The following is a 27,010-nucleotide window of genomic DNA, read 5'->3' on the forward strand; positions in this document are numbered from 1 at the left end:
CTGTGTGTAGTTTTCACATACATGCAGCAGATCCTCAGCTGTCAATGTGTTTGTATCCTCCACAAACCACTACTCAAGAATCAAAGAACCTCCCCAAGATTCAATCACGCTCCCTATGAATAAATTATGAAAGTAACAGTTTTCCAGCTATAGTGTGTGTTAGCCTATGTTCAGATTCCTCCGCTGTTTTCCCACAACCCTCGCCTTGTGCTTTTTTACATTTTTTTATTATTGCCTCTTTCATGTGTGTGTGTATACTCGGGAGTACCCCAGTGGTCATCCGAGAGGTGAATGTTTCTCAGCAGTCTTGCACCACACAGAGTCAATAATGCATTTACAGCCCTTTTTTTTAAAATTTTGATTTCTCTTTGTGTCACGGCTGTTCGTTGTGTTTTCCGAGATATTGCCTGGCCTCGGGGCACATTTGAAGTTACCAGCCCCCCCCCCCCCCAAACACGTGACAGCCGTACACAAAGCCAGTCTACACTATCTCCACATGTGTGCCCTGGATATAAACAAACATACCCACTTCAGACTTTCCCCCCCTTTGTTTTTCCTGAAGGCATGCACTTCCATTCCCACCTCTGACTCCCCTCCCCTCCTGAGATGTTTTCATAATCAACTCCATTCCAAATCTATTCCACACATTCCCTGCTCTCCTTTTGATATTCAAATAGACTTGTTTACATGGTGCCCAGCAAACAAAAAAAAAACAAACAAAAAAAACAAACAGTCTGGCTGAGTCCCATACGGCAGGAATCTAGTTACAAACAGCTTTCTTTTCTCCTGGCCCTCCCCTTTATATCTCCATCTCGGTATGAGGTGGGGGAAAAGAAAAAGCAGTGCTGCATTAGAGGCTTCTTGTTTATGTACAATAGCGTCATGCACCCATGAGAGGATGAGGAAAAGGGGGATAGGGGATAGGGGATGGGGGGTGGGGGGGTGACGACTGCTGAGGTTCAACCAGAAGTGGTGTTCCTTGTCAAGCTGATTTGTAAACTCCCCCCCGCCCAGTGGAGAGGGGCAAAAAAGAGGTGCAAATGGAAAAAATGTCTAGTGGGAGACGAGAGAGGAGGTGATGGTAGGTGGGATATCAAGGGGTGGGGCTAACAGGTGTGTGTGTGTGTGTGTGTGTGTGTGTGTGTGTGTGTGTGTGTGTGTGTGTGTGTGTGTGTGTGTGTGTGTGTGTGTGTGTGTGTGTGTGTGTGTGTGTGTGTGTGTGTGTGTGTGTGTGTGTGTGTGTGTGTGTGTGTGTGTGTGTGTGTGTGTGTGTGTGTGTGTGTGTGTGTGTGTGTGTGTGTGTGTGTGTGTGTGTGTGTGTGTGTGTGTGTGTGTGTGTGTGGGGTAAAGTAGCAGACACAGCATGTTCCTGCCAAGTGATGTGTGATGTTGCATACTCTGGGAACTTGATTACAGGCAGTGGGATGTGTTATTTTTAAGGGAAAGTCTATTTTTAAACAAAAGGTGGACATTGGAAAAAGGGGATGGAGTCATCAGAAATTCAAAAGCCCAGTTTAAGTTACCAGTTCAAGGTGGGATATCTATGCCCCTGTAACGTCTCTCCTTTAGTGTAACTGTAAACGTGTGTGAAAGTGAAGCTTTATCTGCTTGTTTACACGTAATGCGTCTGATGCCTCAGCAACGGCCAATACAAATCTCACACTGGGAAACCAATATTACCCCGTTGAAAAATCAATATAAAAGTAAAAAGTCATATTTTCCAGCTATTGACTTCTTTGCAGCCTTGCTCAGTATTCCTAAATTATTCATTTTGAAACGAGGACATTGTCAAAGTCTAAACTTATTCTTTTTTTAATGTAAAATCCTTCACCTGCCTATTCAGTTACTCTTATTTCCAACCATTCATACTCATGATTGCTTGTAGGAATTCAAGGATGGCGGTTGCTCACTCATTATTATGGAGTTATCAATACTTGACTTTAGCTGACCTTGCAATTATGATTTATCATATTCATAAACGCAGTCTTAGATGGATCTGCACTCGGTCGGTCAAAGTGTCAATAATTATTAAAGGATTATGTCCCTGGAATGTCAAAGACATCTGCTTTGCTGTGATTGATGTCTCTTGATTTGATTCCTGTTCTCCACTGCATGCTTTATTTCCTGAACACTGATGCTTTATTGAGATTTGATGTTAATGCCTTTCTATCTTTACCAGGGTGGAATTTTTCTCTCTATTCGCTACTTGGATAGTTTCAATAGATTTTATTTGTGAAGTAACTCGTGCAAGAAAAGCAAGTAGTTATAGATTCATATGGACCCACATGTGTAACTGGCAGCGTAATCATTTCAATAAATCCAATATTTAAATGTCATGAGTCTCAAAGAAAGACTATACAGTCCACCACTTATTTCCCCTGCGTGCTAAGTTCTTAGCTATGAATAAGAAGAGGCACCTCTTACTTGACTTTGGAGTTTGGTTTCTCTTTTAAATGAGATTCGTTGTTAACACCTCAGGCTACCCCAAACGCTACATTACATCTTGTGTGCTGCGAAACAAGAAAATAAATCCCTAATTACCATAAATCTTATGTCTCTCTTCCAAAACTTATCTACATATTTTGCTTCTCCACTTGCCAAAAAATTAGATTAAACTGTCATGAAATACATTAAGGAAGTAATATGTATAACGTCTGAAATATTATTAGTCACAGAGTTATGGAAATGATGTTAGCTTCAAACAACTTAAAGAAACCTTTCTTAGAAATTTTAAGACATTATTTCTTCTTGTGTAGCAAAAGGAAAACCATCAACTTTTTATGCAGAGCATAAAATAAAATCACCACTTCTGTATAGTGGTCCTTCAAAGTGCCAGTATTTCCTGTCGAAGATTTCCAACCAGGCTGAGTGATGTACATGTCACATCTTGACTGATGAGGGCTTTTCTTATGCACCATATGTGGGCGACACAAAGTATGCGTCTTATGTCATGTTTGACATGTACATGCTTTAACTGCATGACACGTTGTAACCATGTCTATATTCAAGTTATACTCACTGCAGGAATGTCAGTAGTAAATGACATGATTCCCTTCTTCCCCAGGTGCCTCTACCTTTATGAATGGCCCTCTTCGAGCAGCGACATAGCTGTATTTGTAGATAAAACACGAGGTACCCCTGTTACCAGACAGGCCATTACTGTGAAAAGCCTGTATCTGTGTTCAGCATGAAAGCAAATATGGAGCAGCTCTGCATATTCAGTGAAAACAGGCACACACGCGCACACACGCACACACACACACACACACACACACACACACACACACACACACACACACACATACACACTAAACTGCAGATGTCCTGCTGTAGCTCTCAGTACTTATTTTGTAAGTGTTAGCTTGGGCTCATCATGTTCAATTTGCTCGTACATAGATTTCAGCAAGGTTGATTGGTTAAAACATTAGAGATGTGATTCCCATCCTCTCCTGTTACACAACGTCTACACACACAAACACACACACACACACACACACACACACACACACACACGCACGCAAATGTAGTGTTATATTCTCATCTGCAGTGGGACCAGTGATTGAATTACAGTAGCTCTGGAGCTGAATTAGAGGGGAGCATGGAGACAGTGTGGAAAACGTTCTGTGACTTGTAATAATAACATCAGCTCCTGACTGTACTGTTGTTCACCAAGTCTCCTGTTAGGCAACTAAAGGATTGAAGAAAACGCTTACAGTAATTTAAAGACTCATATTACAGTTACTAGAATCTGACACATGTATCTTAGCCATGTGTTCTTCAATCAAATCTTAATGATAAGAAATACCATGACACATTCCAATAGTTCCTCTTGCACAAAAAACAAAATCTAAAATGTGATGATGATAAACCATGGACCTTTATACAAATGTTGAGTAACTGATGTTTATATTTATAGAAAAGGAACAGTGACTATGCAGAGAATGGTGTTAAATGTGTACCATCAAAGTTATTTCAAAACCTTCTGAAATACCCCTCAAAACAGATTCTTCCAAGTTTGTGTCTCAATCCATTTGAAACTCTTTATGTGCAGTCCCAAATCAATCCCAAAAGAATAGGCCTACTTACACTTGTTATTCCCAAAAGACCATTGCACAAACTATCCAGTAAATGTGTTTTCAGGATTTAGCTAATAAGCGCAAATCTAATTCTGACAACTCCAGAAGAAACAAAGCCTCGTGTCCCGCCCAAAGATCTTTGACGACCCCCTTCCCAGTTGGGAACCGATGGTTTAATGTAAACTCACCAAGACCAACTGAGAGAAAACATAAACCAAAAGTTAGAGATGAAGACCAACAAAGGTTCGGCTAAGATAAAAAAAAAAAAAATAGATGTATAAAGACTTGAAATGACAAAGGGATGCAGGGGACAGCAGAGGGAGAATGGAACAAGGTTGTAATAGTTTACACAGCGCAGACATTTAATCAGAGAGAGATAGCTCGGTGTATCCTCCCAACCTGAGGCTAATTTTAATCAGCATTGGTCTTGTCATTATTGGCGGCTTTGACTGTCACCCCTGTGTTTACTTTTAATCTCCGGCCTGCTGATTGAAGAAGATGGAGGGATGAACAAATGGAAAAAGGAGGGAGGGAAGAAATGACGGAGGGGAAGGGCATGTGGGACTTGAGGCTGAAGAGACCTTGGCACCTGTGCACAATCTTAGTCGCCAACACAGATACACACACGCATCTTGAGTGTATAAAAAGGTTCCTCCAGTAAAGAAGAAGGTGTGTGCAGTGTTTTGTCTGGTTCCCTGCTGAGTCCAATCAAAGATGTGATGACTCGTGGTTTTCTGGACGATTAGTTCTTTCAGCCTTTACACACACACACACACGCATGTACTCAATCACTCATGAGTAAATCTTTTTGTTGTGGTTGACAGCTTGAAGAGACCATGGCAGCATGTGTTCAAACCCTTGGTGATTGAAGCGAGCAGAGCGGTGCTGGTTTATTCCAAAATATAAAAAAAAGCACACTTGGCATACCTGAATGCTATTACAGCAAAATAAGGAAGCAATGGGTGTTTTGAGAAAATATGGTCTGCTGTGGTCGTTAGTCTTAGTCTTTTTTTGTGTAACATTAGTATTGTTACCAACAAAAGAGCTGGTGTTCCTGCCATTCATTCTACTCAACAGTTTTTAATGTGTTATTCTTTCCCAGAATGCATTCCTCAGAGCTAGAAAGTAGTAGAAAAACATGTTCGCCAGTCAAAGTGTCAAAGTGAAATCGTTTTTTTTGCATCCTCAAAATCATTTTTTCAGTCGTACAAGGATTATCCTCTGAACTTTGGTTTTCAGTTGGTTAACAGTTTCAGTTTGCAATGTGGGAAGCTTCCCATAGACACATGCATTACTTTTAAGGTGAGTGAGTATATCTGAGTTACAGGTTTGCATGTTAAATGGGATGAAAGCCATGTTAGCTGCACTGCTTTACAATTGGTCGCCCCGGCGCTAGACAATGAGTTGGTTCCTGACTGAAACAAATAAAAAAAAAAAAAAACGATCTGGTAGATTATCAGGAAATCTGTATTTACATAGAATATATTCAAGGTCTGTAGAAGTAAAACTATTCTACTGACTTTCCCTCTGGCACTATCAGGTGGTCAAAATGTCTTCATGATGTCAGTCAATGCATTTGCATTCGGCTCAAATAAACACTGCATCCAAAAACCGCCTGGTAGAACAGTAAGCATGACCGTTGACTTCTAACCTCGAGTCTTAAATATTACACAAACTTTTGGAAGTCTGCACGATGCTTATTGGGCCACACGTTACTACACTATTTGTTCTTTAAGTTAAAAAGACTAAAAACATACATGTCAGCCGTCCAAAAAATATCTGTCACATTGGTTGACGCTCACCCATGTTTTAGAAAAGAAAACCATTCTGCACAATAAATATTCATTTTGTTACTAAAGAGTATTGTTGTCATACCAGCATGAACAGATGTGCATTCATTAAACTGGAGACCACCGAGACACATAGTGTGACGCCTTTAATTATTAATCCAACTCAATTTACACCTGAATTTATTTATACTATCATTTATTTATACCGTTTATTCTCGACTGAGGGGAAGATTTGATCTCCTGCTTTGGGGAGCAGCAGATACCATCCCGTCAAATTAGTTTTAATAATAGAAGGCTCTCATTAAGAACCAATCAGACATGAAGACAGTCTGAGCAGGATGGGGCTGCCCAGATTGACCAGAGAGTCATAAATAATTGACATGGAAATGGTTCCTAAAGGATCAGCAGGTTTGGACTCGGTGGAAATGTAGACAATATCCAATCTTATTCTTTCAAAACTATACATGGACACTAATGCACACATAGAATATTACCTGAACTGATCAATCTTAAACTAATTTCCATAACATAACAGTTACAGAATGAAGCCATTGAGTATGAAAATTGGATTATTCTATAAGCGGCTTTCTATTGCACTTTAGCTTGAAATGTGCAGCGCTGGCTAGCAGCACAGATTAGGGGCCTCAATCAAAGGAAGAACGCTGTCTGATTGCTCTTCGTTTTAGAGCAACAATTACTGCACAGCCATGAAAAGGTGCACATAATGCAGAATTTGAAATTGTTATGTTTGAACTTGAAACATCAAAGATAGTGTTTTTGTGTTATGATGGTCAAATTCCGCTTGCGATGTCTTTCCTGGAATTGTTTTCACCTCTATGTGACCGTATTGTGTGTGTGTGTGTGTGTGTGTGTGTGTGTGTGTGTGTGTGTGTGTGTGTGTGTGTGTGTGTGTGTGTGTGTGTGTGTGTGTGTGTGTGTGTGTGTGTGTGTGTGTGTGTGTGTGTGTGTGTGTGTGTGTGTGTGTGTGTGTGTGTGTGTGTGTGTGTGTGTGTGTGTGTGTGTGTGTGTGTGTGTGTGTGTGTGTGTGTGTGTGTGTGTGTGTGTGTGTGTGTGTGTGTAGGGACATGATTGTGAGTCAATTACACCAATCACCCTTCTGCCAGTCCTAATCAGAATCCAGCCACAGCGATCACAGGTGTCTTTGATCCTCTTGAGATGACACAAACCCGACTCGGCACACTGGCTTTAAAGAGAGATTAAAAAGTGTGATCATAAGGTTTCTGTAATATTGTCTTTAAATAAAATGAATGAAAATAGATTAAACACATTTAGGAATTATATAGCTGGCCTAATAGATATCTGAAAGGTCAGTTATTCATCATGTGAAGTACAATACATTATGACACTAGTTGTTAGACGTTTATATTCTATAAAGGACGATTGATTATGGTAAAAGTAGCATTCTTATTATTATAACAATGTGACCTTGGTAATAGTATGTTATCATTGGTCCTGTAGTATTCATCTCAGTTTGACTCAACCTAACACAGCTAGTTACACCTGGTATCAAAAAATGACAATGTTGCACTTTTTTTATGAAGACAAAATAATAGTAGTTACACTTGAGCAGAAGCACTTCAAAAAGCAGCAGTTTGAAAGTGTCACTCAAATAAAAAAAAAGGTTAAAAATTACTGTTCGCAAAAGCAAAATAGATACTTTGTAAATATTTGCACATTGAACCCAGATATCATTCAAATATTTGGCAGTAAACTTCATTATGACAAAATTTTGCGTTTGCTGCTGTGCCTTTTTTTTGTCCATAAAAGGCACAGAAATTCAAATTGTGGACACGAAGCAGATTCCAACCACTTGTAAATTAGGGATTATGACTGTTCGGTTCCCCCGTCTGTCTGGATTTTCCTCATCTCGCCCTCTCTGACACACTCGCAGATGCATACAGAAACACTCCGGTCCCAGGGGGACGTCGGAGTGTGTTAAAGAAGGCATCACACGTTTATTCTCTTCCTGCCTAAATCTGGGCAGGGCCGGAATTCATCACAGGATCAAAACCCGTTTCTCATCAAACCCAGGAAAGTGTAGCTAATGCAATTTCACTAAGTCACTGCCTGACTTGATTACATGTGGGCTGGAGGGGGCGCATGCTAAGGCACCACGGGGGGCTGGACGGTTGTCACTCTGAGTGTGTGTGAGCATATGTTAGCTATGATTTTTGAGGTCGATCCATATATTTTAGGCTCTCTGTGCTTTTAAACCAATCAAAATGTGTATTTTAAAAATCATTTCACCCATAAATCTGCACCTGTTTGTTTGCACCTCCTTTACCCGTCGATATTTTTTTATGGATATAACTTGTATATAGTCTGTTTAGGTGTGTTCTGTTGCAGCTGCCCTCGGGGGGGATTTCAGGCAGATTTGGCCACATTAGAATGTGTCGCGTCTTCCTCTCCAGCTTTCCGTTTGCCGTCCCACTGAGCACCACACCTCCACACACACACACACTCCTCCCGCTAATCCTGGATCAGACCACACACCAAGGGACACCCATCCAAACAAGTCTAACGAATACTCAGGCACACACACACACACACACAAACAAAATGGCTCTGTTAAACATTATGTGGAGGAGAGTTCTGGCAGCAGTTTGGTGACATCCTGACCTGATACCGGAGCCCCCCTGTCACGTCTAGACACCTCTGAAGAGCACCATGCATATTAATGCAGGCCTATTTAATATTCATCTGTGCTTTGCCTTGTTGGCAGCCGGTCCCAGACCCCATGGATCAATGAGGTCTGTTCCTCGCTCCTTTGTCTGACACGGATGCAGATGTTTCGAGCATGAAATTAAATTGGTCACTGTCATCAGGAATCCGTACGCGGTAGTCAATTGGTGTGAGCGTGGGTTGCTGGTTCCTGGAGCAGACAGGTATGGCTAATGTTCTGTGAGACTGTGACATTAAAGTTATTCAGGGGAAAATGAGTGGTTGCAAGTTGATGACGTGGATACAGAAGTTTCAACCGCGTTGGTGATGAGTGGGAAAAAATAGAGATTGCGCGGGAGGGGGATTATAGCTGGCAGCTTTGTTTAGGAGCCTGCAATTGAGACTTAATTGAATTGGCACTAAAGGATGGATGAATGGATGGAGAGATTCAGAAAAAGAGAGTGATTTGCACCTCCTCTCTTGTCTCCACGTGGCAACATGAATGTGGGTAGGCGTATTTCATGGCAACAGATCAGAATCAGAAAACCCCCTTGATTTGAAAGTTTCAAGGGGGAATGAAAGCTTCCCTTGTCATTTTAATGAAAATACTCTGGATGTTGTCTCCAGTTCTTTTCAAACGAAACATGTTCCATTAGAAAATGTATTATGGCGCGGGAAGCAGGGAACAATGGGGTTGATATGCATTTGAATGCAAGGCAAGACAGGCCGTGCAGGTAACGCGGAACGGGCTCTTCGCACTGTGTCGAAGTCTTTTTGTGTTATATCACACGGGCTTTGCAAGGCCGCATTGGACATGGAAATGGAAAAAAAAAAAAGAAGAAAACAGAGCGAGGCTTTGTGCCAGACTCCAATCTCACCATTTCAGAACGCGCATATACAAACACACTTTTTTTTTTTCTTTTGGAAATCTTATCAAAGCTTGGATCATAGTCTTGTTTGAATTCCATCCCTCTCTTCCACTTAACCTCTGCTGTACACTTGACTCCACATCAAGCATTTTTTAAACTGACCAGAATGTAACAGTAAAGTGTTCATGGTATGAAGTCCCTAAATCTTGGAGCCAATTCATCTCGAGGGTTTTTCACATATTAAGCTCTACTGTGACGGTATCAGCCTCCTATTATTTTATATATGGATGGTTATTTATTTTATTGCGTTTCTTCTGCCCTCATTCATGTATTGCTGAGTTTCATGGGACTTAATCATAAACCTAATTGAAGAAATTCAAATGGATAACATTTTTTTCCACTGCATACAGGCAGTAATCTCACCACCTCCCTACCGTTCCTCTCCTATCCCCCTCTCCTCTAACCTATTTGCTTGTGAGCACTGCATAAACATATACATATGCATTCATGCGTAGTGTTCATTCCAAACCTTTGTACACCGCCACTAGTAACGTAGGCAGACAGTCCTTTTTGCTTTCCCGTTTGCTGTATTGACAACGAGCCGCAATTTCTTCTCCATCAATTATATCGATTACTTCAGGATGAGTGGAGGTAATGAGCTTTGGTGTTCTCTCTCTCTCCCCCATGATATCCCCCTGCCCCCGTCTGCAGCCACCCCCCCGCCCCTCGCTATCCTTTCTGAGCATGTAACATGGCAATGATTTTCTGATTAACCCTGTTAGCTGTGGGGTTCACCCATGCAGTGATGCAGGGACTGGAAGGTGTGTTGGAGCTTGCTGGATGCATTTAGATTTGTGATGGAGAGCCGGGCTGATTGAATGATGTGCTTATTAGGGCTGAAGCTGCACTTCTTTACTGGTTAAATATTCAAATATTGTATGATAGTTATGAGTTATTTTGAATAAAAAATAGATTTTAGGTTTAAACGTTATGGTACATGCACCCAGGGTGATCAGTTTTAGGGTCACTTAAAGAGCAGTCCTCTAGGGGTTGGTTCCAATTTGGGGTCTCGTTAAAGGACACAGCATGATTGACGATTTAGTTTTGAATCTGGGTGGACCTCATCATTTTTAAATGTCATCCTATGTATGAGTCTTGGTCAAAACAAGTTTTGTCTTCTTTTTTTTTTTCTAGGTGGTGCTGACGACAACCTGATTGAAGGCGGAGAAATGAAGTTTGTGTGCAAACCTGGAGCGCGGAACATCACTGTGATCTTCCAGCCTCTTCTCAGGTATGGCACTGAACAAAAAAAAAAAAAAAAAACCCTCATTGACTGTATAACAGAAATGGGCAGAGGCACTGTGACAGCAGGCTGGATACAAATCCCTACATCTCTGTCCTAGTTGACAGGCGTTAGTAGTAGAGTCTGGTCGATCACATGTCTCCCTGCCTTAAAGCATACACCACTTTGTCATTGCTGTGCTGAACAAGACTTGGAATTAGAGCCATTGAAACCACAAATGAATCCTGAAAATGTTTACTGATGAACCAAATCAACAAGGACGTATTGCATTTTCAAATCCAGTTTAATACAATAAGACTTGTTTTTGCAACCAGAGCTACTGTCCCCTGCTGGCAATGAGAAACAATGCACATTTACAGCACTTATGCATTTGCTTCACTTTTGAAACCAAGAAGCTTTGGCCACTGTTTTTACACAGTCTATGACTAAATGTTTATTCAGTGAAGTTTCAAGATGTGTTTGTAGTTTACTGAGAATGTGATCCGCAACACAAAAGATCCAGAGGTCTATAGCTGCTCATTTATAATGGGCTGCTGCCTACTGTGTATGGGCAAGTGCTGAAGTAGTGTTTTAGTGTAATGACTGTGGACGGAGTCACAATGAACGAGCTGAGTCACAATGAAAGCTCAATTAAATGATAAGCAAATCATAATTTCAAATAAGCCCTCACTATAAAATTGGACCGTATTTGACTGTTAATTTAGCAATCTGACCGCTAAAGATTTGGTTATCTTAAAGTTTTATGCGGTTATACTGCGAGGACAAACTGCTTTTAAGGGCATGTTAAACACCAGGATGTTCTACTAAACAGCATTTCTGATGCCCACCATGAGGCCTTCTAATAGCATCAAAATAAAATAAAGCTCCTGAATGACAGAAAGTGTTTGTGTTTGCTGGCACAGTCTTGGTAGGATACCATTAACTTTACCAGATGCATTTGTGAAAGGACGACTGGTGTCATACTGGTCAGTCAGAGAGCGATGGCCAAACCACTTAAGACATATGAAGGCTAGGACATGACTCAATACCAGTAAAATGTGAACTAATTACATTACATGGACTCTTAGTGACCATCTATCGATTTCAACCTTTTCAGTGTTTAGCAGGATATCGTAAATCAAACATGATGTACAGTTAAACACTACTCCTTCAGCTCAAAATGTTTGGTTGATACAATCAATGAATTGGGAATCAACTGCCACCCTTGCTTTTTTTCCCCATAAAATGTGAATATTGTGAAGGCTTGTCTTTGTGTTGGGAACGTTCTGTACGTCTGGTAGTTTTCTATACAGCACTGTGGTCCCAGGCGAGTTGTTTCAATCTAATAGTGAAGCAGTTTAATCGAATTGGCCTCCATACAGTGATGCATTACCTTCTGGGATCCATTAAACCGAGATGTTTCCGACTTGCACTCCATGGTGGTTGGCATACTATGTCGAATTTTAACATTATGATGCATATTAAAATTCAAAGAGGCAGGACAAGTGTGCATTTTTGGCACAAAAAAAACAGTTTTAAGGTGGCATGTTTAGACTATAAAATCATGAAAACCTGCCTACCTCTAGCTTCACACATGCCATCTGGGTAGTAACAGTATTACGAGGGAGCTAACTGGATTTGCTGTTCGGCTCCACAGAGTTCTTATTCTAATCCAAGATTCAGGGATTTAAGATAAAATTATTAAATGCCAAAACCGAATGAGAAAAGCTGACGTTACTTTACATTTACTCCCACGTCTCATGCCAAGTTTATGGCATGACTGTTAAACACTGGACTCACTAAACTGTATTGAATCCCAAGGAATCAGTCAGGTCACTTAGTTAAGCTCGATTGCACTTCATCTATCATATCCATTCTGCTCTTCATCACAGACCCACTTACCTAAACTGTGTTGTCAGTTGTCATGTTACCTTGTGTTTGATTGACTGATGCTCTTTGAAAGCAGATTACTGGTCTCAAAGAGAGGAGGGGCTGCCTGTACTCTATATGTGTGTGTGTTGTATGTGCATGCCACGCACACACACACACACACACACACAAACGCACGCACGCACGCACACATGCTGACTTTTAACCCACTGTTCACTGTGGCTCCAACCAAGCTTTTGTCTGAACAAATGACCAAAAATAAAACGGTGACTAGCTTTCTGCCAGCCTCTCCCATGTTGTCTGTAATGGTTCATATCAATCATGCCAAACCACCTAGCACACAGGGCTCCCTCCCTCTCTCTCTCTTCCTGCCCTCCTTAGACTTCCAGTGCCAATAGGGCGCTGTTTTCTTGCAGATGGTTTTCTAATGGCAAAGCTCTGGCACACCGCTGATGGATCGCTACACCCCCTGCAGCCAGCCATGCAACTCATGGCAGCTTTAATGACAAAGGCCATATGGGGTTGCAGCGCAGGAAAATCAGTGGCGTATGAGACAACAGGGTGTAAATGTTGTTGATTATGATGTTTTTTTTTTCATAATTTTTCACTTACTCTGCTTTTATCCAATCTTTGTTTATGTCTTGTTTCAAAAGTAACACTGCAGCTGCAGATTCCACCATCTGAAATGAATCATGGTTTTGTTTAACATCACATCCCATTAGTCTGTACTTGTGTTTTTTGAGTAAAATATTGTATTGAACTTGAGATTCAGGATGAGCACAATCTGTCTTTATATTAGCCCCATTAGTAGAGTATCTAGCCAACTTTGAGCCTCAGTTTAACTCAGTTTTTTTCAACTTCCATTAACTGAGAGCTCTTTTTATAGGGATAGATGGAAGCAGATGCTGTGTAGCTCACCTGCACCAAATAGATTAATTGAAATTCTTCAAAAACCCGGGTATAGATCAATCAGATCAAGAGCTTAAATAAATGTTTCCACATACGTCTATCACCTCATCATTACTTTAATGTACAGAACTGTCTCCTATATGTGTGTTTTACCATTCCATGTTACGTCATAATTAATAATCTAATCCTGTTCAAGGTGATCTTGCATCTGATTGCCTTATTATTGGAAGCATATACATGTATATGTAATGCGCAATTAGGCCAAGTGACTAAAAGAGAGCCAGACTAAGTTGAATCTTCTTCGTGATATAGTGGCTTTATCATTAAAGATTGAAAACACTTCTCATGTAAAATGGTTCTGTACGTGTCCAGTAAGCTCTCATATTTAGTTTAAAGCTGCTCTGAGGCATGTTTTATTCACAGTGCACTCCCGAGAGTTTCTATTGGGAATACCCTGGACATATAGGGTGCCACTGCCATTCAGCTGTTGGACTACTCCAAGGTTACGGCTTGTTAGCTTCTCTGCTTTGGACAGGATGTGTTGAACCATCCAAGAGTGAGCGGAATAACATACCCTCGTCTCTGATCCAGAATATGCTTGGAGTGATTCTATATCCCACCTGGTCTTGGAATGCCTCAGGCTCCCCCAGGAAGAGCTGGAGGAAGTGACTTGGGAAGAGGACATCTGGGCTACCTCAGTTAGCCTGCTGCCACTGCAACCTAGCCGTGGATAAATGCCAGTAATTATGAAATATGATGAAAAGGGGGATTACTTTGTGACACCAGGAATTTAAATTCATTTTGACAAGACTAAAGACAGCTGAAACATGCCGTCAAGTGTGCATTGTTGTTGATTTATTTGGTTACATATTTGCTAGCTGGTTTTATATAACCATTTGACTGACTATACATAACCCATTTTGGATAAGTGTCATGTCTGGTTTAGGCTTAGCAGTCTCCAAGCTTGTACTAATTTCATGAATTAGATTGGTTCTTCCCTTACAGCTATCACACCCAAATGTATTAGAGCATATATGGTCTATCTTTAAAGACACATAAACACAATGTTTGGTTGGCATAGGGGAGTTATGATGCATGTAGCAGCCTATTTAGTTTGACTTGTTGGGTCTCCTGTTGACATTTAGGTGATATTTACACCCTTTGCTCTGGAAGATGTTGACATTTTGAACAGCGACAACAGACCTCTAATCTCCCCCTGTTCACCAACCAAAGGATGACCAAGCCAAGTAAAGTCTGTGATACTTTGATGTTCTATGTCTGTGCAAAACAAAATGTGTTTTTGTACGAAGCCTCAGGTCTGACAGAGTTTCTGTGTTGCCATATCTTGGTTAATTAGTAAGTAAAGTGTTATCAGACCCAGTAGGAATATGGACAGTTTTCTTCATATTAGGGATTTTAAGAAAAAACACATTTCCTTTCTAACTGACTTCATGTTGCTTTTTATCGGATGACTTCAATTCAATTTTGACCTTTTGGACTTTTATTTTAACTTGTGGGTTTGATTGTATGGGTGTTTTAGTCATTTTTTTAAATGATTTACTGTGTCTTGCGCAGGATTGATCCGAAACCCTTTATATGTTTTTCGTTTGTGAGCCAAGACATAAAGAAAGCTTAGAAATACCCCACTGCTCTTCACATACTGTCACACTGGTGACATTGAACATTTTATAATCGATTCAGTACGCAGCTCTTTGTGTCAAGTCCAGTATAACTCATCAGAAGTACTCATGATAATGGAAGATAACTAAATTCATACAAGTCCATAGTCGAGTGAAAAATACAGAACGAGAAAAGAGTCAGAAGGTTGGAGGCTGACAGAGCGAGCGCTGGAGGGAAGCAGAAAGTGAAGGACAATGGAACGAGAAATGAAAAAGAACGAGGAGCAGACAGAAAGCTAGATGACAGGAATCAGGACAGAAGGGCTCTGCCTCCCACCACCATAGCCTGTGGTGAAAAATGAAGCACACCATGATTCTGCACTAATTTCACTCCCTCATTAACTCCCCTCCTGAGCAGCGCACACAGACCAAGACACATATCAAGAGCAAGAGTTAAAGGTGAAATGGAAAAGTTTTCAAAAAAGAGTTTTTTTTGGTTCAAGATTTACCCAAGACTTACGCTGATGAATTCCAAAACACAACATCAAAAGAAAAGGTCTTTTTAGAAGTCCAGTAATTTCTATATTTTTTGGAAAACTGAAGTGTTATGATCATAAGAAACTTAAAAAATTATTGCATGTGGCACATATCCCTAGCAAATGACTTTTGATAAGTTTGAACAGATGCAGATCAAATACATAACTTTTAACCTGAGTGTTTTTGTGTTTGAAGTGCTGTGAGATCATCTCCCTCTGGCTTTCTCAACCATCCATCCTTCCAACAACAAAGTGTCAGATACTTTAGTTAATAACACACATCGACCCCCTTTTTTTTCAGAGGTTTAATCATCCTAAAGATGGTTGTTAGTTTAGTATTAAGGAAATAAAATCAACAGGTTGAGGTACAAGGTAAGAATGAGTGTGGATTAATGATGGCTAAGATGGTTACAGCTATTGCTTGTATTTGTTTGCTTATAGAAAACAAAATAAAATGCCAACTTAAAAATTTGATATATACCTTTATATCATGTGCCCCATGTACAGAGGCCGACCACGATGGACTCCAACACAGGGCATATTTCCACATGTCATTCCCCCACTCTCTAATCCCAAATGTCATACTCTGTCCACTGTCCTCTACAACAAAGCATTTAAACTAAGGTGACCATTTGCAAGTAGGGGTGGGAATCCCAGGGTTAACTCATGACATGATATGACACCTAATACGTGATTCTCCTGTAGTAGATCAATCGAAAGGAAATGGTATGCTACATTTTGACATCCGAATAATTGAAGAATAAAAAATGACCCTAATAAAGGCTAAGTGTTGGATGAATGTATGAATTCACTGCAACTTGGTGTTGGTTTCACCACTTGTCTTGCGTTCACATTGAAATCATTTACATTATAAGTCAGCCACCATGAGGAGTCATGTAGTAGTGACAGTGTGAATCTAATTGGCAGGTAAATTGGCACAATCCACATTTAATGTAAGTGTGTCATACAGTGTGGATCTCTATTGGGGTCTCTACTTTTTCTCGGTTTTGCTGGTCTTGACTGGACTTCCACTTGCTATTAAAATATGGAAAACTTAGCGATGGTTTTATTATCTTTCGGTATGGTTATTCTCTCTGGTTATGGGCATGGTGCTCATGAGTAATTGAGTGCAGTGTGTGCCACCAGAATAAGTGAAATGGCTAGAAGATCACATTATTTGTACAGCCAGAGAAGCAGATAGTGATAATGTCTGCCTGGTAATCTGCATGTTTCCCCATGTTTTATTGTTTTACTAATGATGAGCCAAGAAAACAAGTTTGAGTATTGCTTTTTCTGTCCAAGTAGTGCTGCAGTAGTCATTTGCAATAGGCTCCCAACTTCTACATGGAAACTGGCAGTCATTACTCAGGTATTTATGATGCATGTAAGTCCTGCAATTACACATTTTTTATGATGTTGATCCAGACGGCACTTTATTAGGCAGCACAAACGGCCCCAATTCCAGTATGAGACGAGAATCTAAAGCGCGGTATCAAATATCTTTTCAATTACATCTGAGCAAGAAGATTGTTTGATCAAAAGTCAGTGTTAAGAAGTCATTGTGACAAGACTTGTGTTTGGAGCTTGCCATCTGAGTTACCCGGTGTCTGGCCTATTTCAAACATGTGAATTCCCACTGCAGCAGAGCTGGAAATGGCAAAAATAATTTGTGGTTGAACCCTCACCTTCATTCAATCAGGCAGCCGCTTCATAATTGCTGGTAGAGAATACAGTTTTCTTTGATCAATAACATCTGTAGTCCACCTTAAAAGAGGTGTCTGCACATTAAAATTCAGCATGGACGCCTTGTCTTAAGTCTTCCTCACACATACAAGCACATACCGCTTTGCTCTGCCAGCCCTTGCTCTCTTTTCTAATCTTTTCTCACTCGTTCAGCAGGATTTTTCCTCAGTAAATATCCCCCCCCACCCACCTCTCGCTCTCTCTCTCGCTCTACTGCCCGCTCACGCCCATTTAAAAACTGGGAACATAGTTGGGAATCAAGTGTAGGAAGGATTTTCCACTGGAAAGGTCAAAGAAAGAGAGCGAGATAAAGAAGGCAGAATAAAGAAAACAACAACAGAGAGGAGAGAGCAGATGGGAGGCAATAATGGAGAAACACAAAGGAAATGATGATAAAAGAAACAAACAGACAGGTGGGATGAGAATGGAGCGAGATAAGTCAGAAGAAGAAAGAAAGAAAGAAGCAGAGGAATAAAACAGGCTTTGAGATTGCATTGCTTGGTGGCATGTTAGCTTGCTTTGAACTCAAGTTGTTTACGTTCACATGCATATACTTCATTTATCTTTTTCATGCTGCACATGGGGAGCAAATCAAAGGAGGCCATGTGGAGAAACTACCTTATACTAGTGTGTAAAAATAACATGGAACAGGGAACTCTGAATCCAATGTCCGTAAGATGATTTCTATCAACTTTAAATTGGAAGATTTTCTTCCAAATGTTTTCATGCTTTTTACATTGGATCCTAAAATTCTGTAATTTAGGTCCACATTGTTCCTTATGTTAAACTTTAAATAACTTTAAATATATAAGTTGCCTCCAATGAAACTTTTGTACATTTTGTGCACTCTTAATTCTGTGTCGCCCGGCCTAATACTTCATAACATAACAATACACTGAGTACAGCAAACACAAGTGACACTGGGGAGGCACCAAGGGTATCATTTTGAAATGTCAGCCATTGACCAAGCTGCCTGATTTAACAAGTTGTGGTTACCAGAACACTCTGTCTGTCTATGGATCTGTTAGGTGCTCCTACCTGTCGCAGGCTGTAGGGTGACCCAATAGTCATAATTTTACCTCTCCAATCCCATCCCACAACACACACACACACACACACACACACACACACACACACACACACACAATACTACTGGCTTTTATTGTTTTCAAAAAGTGCAACTTCAGCCACTTTCTAGTGCGGCGCAGAGTTTTCAATCTCCTTATGTTTTACAAGCACACACATGCTCAGAGACCGACATACACACCGTGGGCACGACTCTCTCTCTCTCTCTCACACACCAGATATTGTGCAGGAGATCGCTTCCATGATTGCGGGGGTCTTTTCTCTGCCGATAGAAGGTGGATAAACTCTTTGATTGTGTTTATCCATCCCATAATGGAATCAGACCCGGTTCCCAGGGCAACCCGTCCAACAGACCCATGTGAAGCAGGCAGTCGTCAGTAAGGGCTTAAGGGGGTCTAGTTTGTCTGAACGCTCAGCAGTAGACTTCTTATGAAGTCGGCTTTGAAGGTCCCTGTGGTTTTAGGTCCATGTGAGGGGAAAAACAGTGGATAGTGGGAATTGTTGCCTGGTCAGATTAGAGACAAGTGCTGGTACACAAAGACAAACATTTTTATGTACCTTAGCTACACACTCAGCCCAACACACATGATAAGGTCTTTGAAGCTTGTACGGATGACCAAGTCATAATCACACAGATGCTCACACAGTGATGCTGTCCCCAGTGATGTCATCCCCCGTGTGGCTAATTGTGTGCGGTTGGCTGCTTCTGAAAGAGATTAGAATGTATTATTGGGACTTTTGAAGGTTTGTATGTTGCTTGGCGTATTTAATTCAATGTTGAATTGGAAGTCGCTGTTTTAAATTTTTAATTAGGCCTACTTGGTTCCTCGGACCTGTTGCTGTGAAAGGAGAGAAGTGGGAAAGCAGAATGCGCTTAATGCTTATTGAATAAATACCAGAGCGAGCTGTTGCCAAGAGGAGAATTACTGAACCACAATGAAGAGATGTTTGCACCATGTGTTGCTTTTTGCCACATCCCTCGCTCTTCTGTTTGTCCCAATTGTCCCCCCTGAAAGCCTTTTAAAAATTATACAATTTTACAGGATTCTTGTTTTGCGTACTCTGTCTTCTCTTGTCCTTGTGAGAGCAGTTTCAAGGTAAAGGCGTAGCGCCGGAACTGGGTAATTTACCAATATGCTCTTGTTCCTGTCCCAAACATTTCCTTCTGCTTTCTCCTTTGAATTCAGCCTGATTTTCCCGTCTTTCCTTTCTTCCATCCTTCTATCCCTTGGCAACATGAGATGCCACTCTGCGTTACTGTCACATGAGCGAGCGCCAGCCCCCACATCACAGCAGCCTTTGATTGGCCAGGCCTTTCCAGGTCGGTGAGTCGCTGCCTGATAATAACCTTGTTTGATTGCTGGAGCAGAGATGTAATTGATTGATCTGCTCACCCCGTCTGGGGCTCGGCTTCTGAAGTAGCCAGTACAGATATGGGTGTGTGTGTGTGTGTGTGTGTGCTGGTTGAGTGAGGAGAGGAGCTAAAGATAAGCATACGTGTACACACAAACTGCAACTTAGACATGCTACGATGCAATCTCATACACACTCTCACTGTAAGGTATAGTATGCACAGAGTGTTGTGGGTTTTTTTTTTTTTTTAAAACTCTTCCCCGCACATCTGCCCTTCGCACCTCTCCAAACAACCTCCACCAACCAATCAACAACTCTATAAACCTCATTAAAATTCTCCAACTCCCTCTGAAAGGATTGTTTGTGATCTCCTAATTGGTGGTTACATAAGTAAGTCCATCTTTCTGGATAGTTAATTAAACTCAAAGATAGATGGTCTCCACTCAATGCAGCATCTAATTCACTAGTTACTAAACAGACTCCAGGTATTTGAAATTGGAAGTCAAATGTCCTTTTTGTGTGTACTCAAAAAAGACAAAGTTTACGGGCTGATTAAAGTTATGATTTGTGCTGTTGTGTTGCTTTATGTAGCCTCTGACTAATTTGCTTGGTTCCATTTATTATTTAGCTGTCAACATAATTGCCAAATTGGACTCTTGTGGGAGTGTGAATAAAACCAGCCAGTTGTTGGACAAAGAGTTTATTTGCTGCTCTTGTTTTCGATTTGTACACTCCGGGTAATTTGGACTCTAGCTCTGCTCATCCTCCTGTTGTTTTTTTTTAGGACCTTCTTGGTGAAGGTTTTTTTTATTTATTTTCCCCAATAACTGGCTCAGTAAAGAGGATTTCTTCCAAATAGGGTTTGTTGTAAGTAATTGTAACCAAATATGTCTCTACTTTGCCCAAATTGAATCATCCAGACCTAAGCTGTGAGAGGAAGAGGACTGCAAATTCATTTTTCCAAAAGATGGATACTTCTCCATGTTTCATCCTTCCTCCTATCGTCCTATCACTGATGGTTTGAGCCCCAACCCGTCATGCTGGAGTCATGGTGTGCCCAGTGAGTGTGCAACCAGTGGAAAAGTCAAACTGGCAGCCTCTGATTGAGTCTGCATATCGAGTCCCTCCTCCCCTTCACCCTCTATCTACTCTATTCTGCTTTCTTTGGGGGAGTTGCGTGGAGGCAAAGGTAATGGATTTAAATACTGATTGATGTGGTTTTCAGTCCTTTCTCCTTCAAGTCTATCCACACCTGCAAAAGAACACAATCTCTTTGCGCATTACCCAAACTGCTCTTCGGTTTTTCCTGCAAAATAAGTCAAGCATGGGCAGCCAAGGGACTTAAACACTTTTGCAATAAAGTGTAAAAACAATGAATCAGCAAGCTTTCCTCCTGGGCTGATGAGCAGTGTGAGTGTTCTCTTCTCTTAAACTGTTTGGCTAAATTCATTACACCAGCCCGAAATAGAGCTCACTTGCACAACAGTGACGACTGCGAGGGAATTTCAAGCAGAGGACAGATCCGACTGTGTGAGGGGAATGAACAACAGAAAGGAAAAAGATGAAAATCCATTATGTTTGATGTTAGTGTCTCGCCCTGGTGGAAAAATCCTGTGAAATGACATTAGGGGCGTCTTGTAATGTGATTTCTGCTATGTGTGAATATGAGATTTCTAATGGATTTGAGCACATTAGAGCAGTCTTTATCTGTAGTATTTATTCCCCTCTGGTTTCAAATGCAATTTACTAAGTACAACGTTTCACTCAGGTTGGACTCACTGGCTTTCTGGTTAGAAGGGATGTGGGGGAGGATTATATCATTGTTCTTTATGGTGGGGGGGGGGGGGGGGGCGCTACATGGAGATATCATGATAAATATTCCAGGCACAACATTTGTGACAAATTAGTATCCTATAGGAGCCAGATATTATGCCTATAATATATGCAAATGTATGCATTATAAAGAGTAAGGATCTGTTTATGTGCAATGTAGTTATAGAGGAAATGCAACATAATTATCACAGCACTCTGAGCGATGAGAACCACCCACTGATAGGTGTCAGTAAAGAAAGCAGTAAATAAAGTATCACACATGTCCGACATGTAATAAGTTAAGCCAATGCTGAAGAAGAATTATGTTCATTCTTCAACATTGTTGATGGCTAATTCCATGGTACTAATTGAAACAAAAAAACGACGCTGTGTTAAAATAGAAGGTGCAGCATAGACAACACATGGCAGGGTTGATTTTCAAGAAAAGCAGAGAGGGTCGAGTACCGTTTTCAAAACTTATTAAAGCACCTGTGAGGATTTTTTATTTATTATAAGTTATGAAACAGTATTAGATTAATACCGATGCTTATATCAGCTACAATATCACACGAGACCACAAGCATGAAGATAAGATCATTTCTTTATATTTATTGAAATGCCTGAAACTGCAGAAGCTGGGGTAGGTGTCAAAGCAGTGATTAACAGCATGCTGCAGAAACAGACTTATTTACATATTGCATGGCATGATTCTTGATAAGTGATACATTTGACTATTAAAAGAAACTAGGTGATAATTTTGATTTAAAAAAAAAAAAAAAAACACTATTTACACATGAAGGCCTACAGGACTAAATCAGAAAACAGATACAGGGACCAGTTTGTCCACAGAGGTCGCTAAAGTTTTGATTCCTTTGAAGCTGAACATAGAATATTAGTAATGCCCATGTCAAGCCTGTTATGAGGAAATCAAACACACACACACACATACACACACACACACACACACACATGGATGACTTACTAAAGTTAAGTCAGTTGGTTTTATTCGCTCGATCGTAGAAACAAGAATACTCGTTTCGTAGCTCTTTCGATGGTTTACTAGGAGATTCAGAAAAATGAGCAGAAAATTTTGGTGCAATACTTTGATACTCTTGACAGATTTTCATTTTCATAGCAATCCGCCACCGTCTCAACCTGCTTACATTACAACACAAGACAAGAGTCATGTTCGTGTTCAAGTTTCCTGACACCCTAATATGAGTGTGTGACTGATTAAGGTCACAGCAGCCCCTGATTAGCACGCAACATTTACGTGTTCCTGCCAGCATTTCCGTAAATTGTCCCAAATCAGCCGACGTGGCGCACTCGGAGCTCTCCACAGGCTTAATGAGCTAGATTAAGATGGAAGTCATTTAACCCCTGCCTGCAACCCACTCAAACACACACACATTGGCGACACTAGGCATATGTACCCATCACAACCAAACAAGCACACACACACGCGCACACACGTACACAATCTAACAACCTAACCTCCACCCTGTGTTGCAGTAGATAGGAGATGGAGCCAGGCCATTATGCAAATGTCAGGTGTCAAGTGTAAATGAGATCGGAGGGATGGGAAACAGAAGTATTGAATATCACATTGGCTCCCTTGGCAACTGCACAGAGGTAATGAGAGCATTCCAGGATGGAGGCTGGCAGCAGCCTTTGTTACTTTGAAAGATAGCCGAATGAAGAAGCAAGGATAGAATTAGTTAAGATTAAGTCCATCGAGTTGAGGAGGTACGAGATGGACTGCAGAGCATTACCACCTGTTTTATTCACACTCACAGTATTCAGACATAGAGCACAAATAATGTCCTTTTTTTGTTTTCCTGCCTGATCCTTAAATTTGCTTTATTATTGTCGATAGGAAAATGGAGAGAGAAATAAAAGTACCTATTTAAAGGTTACTATCAAATCTTCACATTCTGAATCATTCACATTTTGAAAAAATATGAAAATAACTAAAACAAGATATAAAAAAAAATTGGGCTTCTTGGTGATATGAAACACATCGGAAAAGTCTGAATTCATCGCATTTAATAATACGAATATATTACAAGATATGCTTTCTCACTCAGTATATGTACACTTTACCCATTTGGACGGAGCCCGAGTATAATGGTCGTGATCTTACACCATTTTGTTACAGTCCTACTGGAAAGCTTGATGTAGTTTCATTTCATACCAAAGCTGTCGTGTGACTCTAAAAACACTATGCCTGTAGATTGTAATTATTCTTATCATTGATTAATCCATAGTTTAATTTAGCATGGTTTCATTTACAATCTGCAACAACAATATGGACAACTCACCCGAATGATCTCTTGAATAACATCATTAAATAAGAAGATTGTTGGTACACATTTGTTGCTCTAATTGAAACCATAGTTACTGTCATCCAATGGAAAGAGCCTTTAATATTCACTTGCATTTTATCAGTGAGTTGTTTTTCAAAACTGCATTGTCTTTTTTTTTTGTCTAAAGTCTATAAATTAACTTTTAGAGATGAAATATCCTTGCCCTAGAATAAACATTCATTCATTGTTGGCCATTTTTCAACTTCTGTCCAGCTGTTGTGAAGCACTTGTTACATCCATCTCTCTCTCTGTCTCTTCTTTTTTTCCCCACTCTTTTATCTCTTAGTCTCTGTCCTTCTGTGTGTAGCTGTAGGCTGTGTCCTGATTATTACGTCTCCTCCTCATTCATAATCCTCGTTTCTTGTCTCTCCATCTCGTCTTGTTCCTTTGACTATCCTCTTTATTCCTCTGCCCCTCTCTTCTCGCTCTCTCTCCGGGCAATTTGCTGCCGGCCTCGGCCACTGTGTGAGAAAAACAGAAAATTACATATTCCCATAATTACTAAATGACAGACTACAACTATTAGTATAATAATTTATGTATGTCTGACAAAAAGTAATTGTTGAAAAATATCTTTAATGGGAGTTCAGCTCTCTAATTTTTCTTCTCAAAGCAACAGAGCGAGGAAGAGAGCGGCCTAAAAGCACAAATCATTTCTAAAAACATCACTTTTTGTGATCTATAAACGACAGCAGCTGCTCTAGGAACTACAAAAGATAAAAGTTGTCTTCTCTCCCTCCTTGTGCTGCCTGTATAAGCCGGTATTCCGTAAACTGACCTTAAATAAACCTACATTTGGCAAACAGACACTACAGACCTCCCACGTATGCTGCAGACTGCAGGCAATACAATATATATTTCAAGTGAACTGATTGAGATGACATACATGTAAAAATGCAGATTAACACCGACATACATGCTGAAGAGCCCTGGAGGGTATAGTAGGGATTTCAGCCTCCCATGTGTCATGTTACAATCACTACAGTAGACGCACAGAGTCCCTGTTCTGTATGTAAAAGCGACACATGCAAATCAGCCGTGACAAAATGGTATTTAAATATTTTATGCTAACAAAGTGGCAGTCGGGGGGCGATGACTGTATTTGGTTAAATTGCAGACATGTGAAGTACACACTCAGAGATACTTCAGTGTGTATTAATATCCCAAATACTTGTGGTGTCTGGATTGGTTTGCTGTGGCTCTGTTTGTTTCAGTTTCTTTTCATGTCAGAACTCAGATATATTATAGAGCCACTGTAAAGCACTGATGCAACATTTCTTTGGAGATAATAAAAAACAACAATTAGACTGTAGACAAATGTCCATGTTAGAAACTGTACTAATAACCCAAACAGTGGCCAAGTGTGTCATAACAATCCTGAGTCAGCGTTTTAGGTACCCAGTAGATGCTATGAGAGGTGTACGATGGTTACCCCTTTTTAACAATGTTTTCATATCAGTAAAAATCAGTGATGTTGAGAAACTCCTTGTTAAGAAACATAGTGGATGAAAGTGTCTTAAAATGCCACCTTAGGGCTTTCAAAGAGGAGAATACAAACACTTCAAACCTCATGCTATCTTTAATAGGGTCATAAACCTGTGCTGGCAAAGAGAAGATGGCCTAAACAAACTTAAAACAAATTTGCAGGGGGGCCATGGAACCATCTTACCATACTCCTGTTGATGGCCAATCACATTGTTTTTTGGGGGCATGTTAAACCTGCTACATATGCGATGACTGTGAAGAATGAAAGGAAGATTACTTGAGTTACAAAACGGTCTTCACACCTCTCCACAGTTCACACACCATCTTCCATGCATACAGTGCATTTGCTTGCATTTCCACCAGTAATTAGACCCATCCAGAAGAGCAAATCGGGAAAGCCTCACACAACAAACTTTAGCCTTTCACTGTTTTTCATTTCAACATTTAGATTCTGAGACAAAGTTTGATTTCTCACTCCCCGATCAGCAAGCTAACAGTCTGTTATCAGATTGTTCCAACATAGTAAGCTCAATCCCCTGATATTAAACAAAGTCCAATCCAACTTGGGTAAAAAAAAAAAAAAAGAAAGGTTTAAGTTACTTGCTTTCAATCTATACTTTGAATAGATAACTATGTAATTATTGTCTGCGTTAACACATATTAAGGATCATTCTGTGCCAATATTTTGAGGCTTATATCAGTTATAGTCACTTATCTTGTCAATTTATTCAAACTGACTATGATCTGATGTGAGCCTTAGAGGATCCCAGAAATGATTCCTTCCAGGAATTTGTTTGGATCTGTGACCCCGCTCCCTCACCTTCCTTCTCTCCCTCTCCCCTCCTCACTTTTGGGTCATCCTGACACCTGAACCATTTTCCCGGACACATTCTCTACAAACCCATTTGGCCATGTACATGAAAACACACTGCTCGCCTGTCCCATACACACCTGTCACTTTCTAAAGTGAAACACGACTAAAAAAAAAAGTTAAAGGTCAGTGGCATCTCAAGGTTGCCTCTCTCCCTTGGGAGCCCTTTGAAGTGGACACACACACACACAGACACACACACACACACTCTCATGCAGAAACCAAGGAATGACACGACAACAAGCAGGCTCGGACAGGATCAATGAATAATTTAACCCCTAACATCATATTGCCCCTGGCAGTAATGTATACAGAAAAGCCTGCACATGAGATGCGTGTGTCTGCTTTCATTTTTTATGTATATGCGAAGAAGTGGCTATTTCAGCTTTCTAATGTGATGTGTGGGAGTATTATCAGAGCTGTAGGCATGACAGACACACAGCCGCGCATTCCACTTCCTGGAATTGCAATTTTTTTTTTTTTTTTTTTTTTTGTTGGCCGTCTCCAATATGAGACCTGTCACCTCGCTCCCTCCAGGCCAATGCAAACCATGATTGAGGCGTTTTCCGTGAGGTGTCACTATCAAAGGGTGCACGCTTGTGAGGGGTTTTGTGTTTCTGTCTTCCTGCCTGAGCGTGGTA

The 27,010-nt window shown here is 40.6% G+C and overlaps 1 protein-coding gene across 1 annotated transcript in view; it reads left to right on the forward strand.

The window, feature by feature from the left end:
• The window catches only part of exoc4 (exocyst complex component 4), a 106,905-nt gene that overhangs the window by 28,524 nt on the left and 51,371 nt on the right, over positions 1–27,010 (forward strand). Inside the window, exon 11 of the mRNA XM_020652962.3 lies at positions 10,612–10,708. Coding sequence (XP_020508618.1) covers positions 10,612–10,708 — 97 coding nt within the window. The remainder of the gene's footprint in view (positions 1–10,611; positions 10,709–27,010) is intronic.

The sequence above is a fragment of the Labrus bergylta genome, chromosome 23, assembly GCF_963930695.1.
Source record: "Labrus bergylta chromosome 23, fLabBer1.1, whole genome shotgun sequence".
In the NCBI taxonomy this organism is placed as follows: Eukaryota; Metazoa; Chordata; class Actinopteri; order Labriformes; family Labridae; genus Labrus; species Labrus bergylta.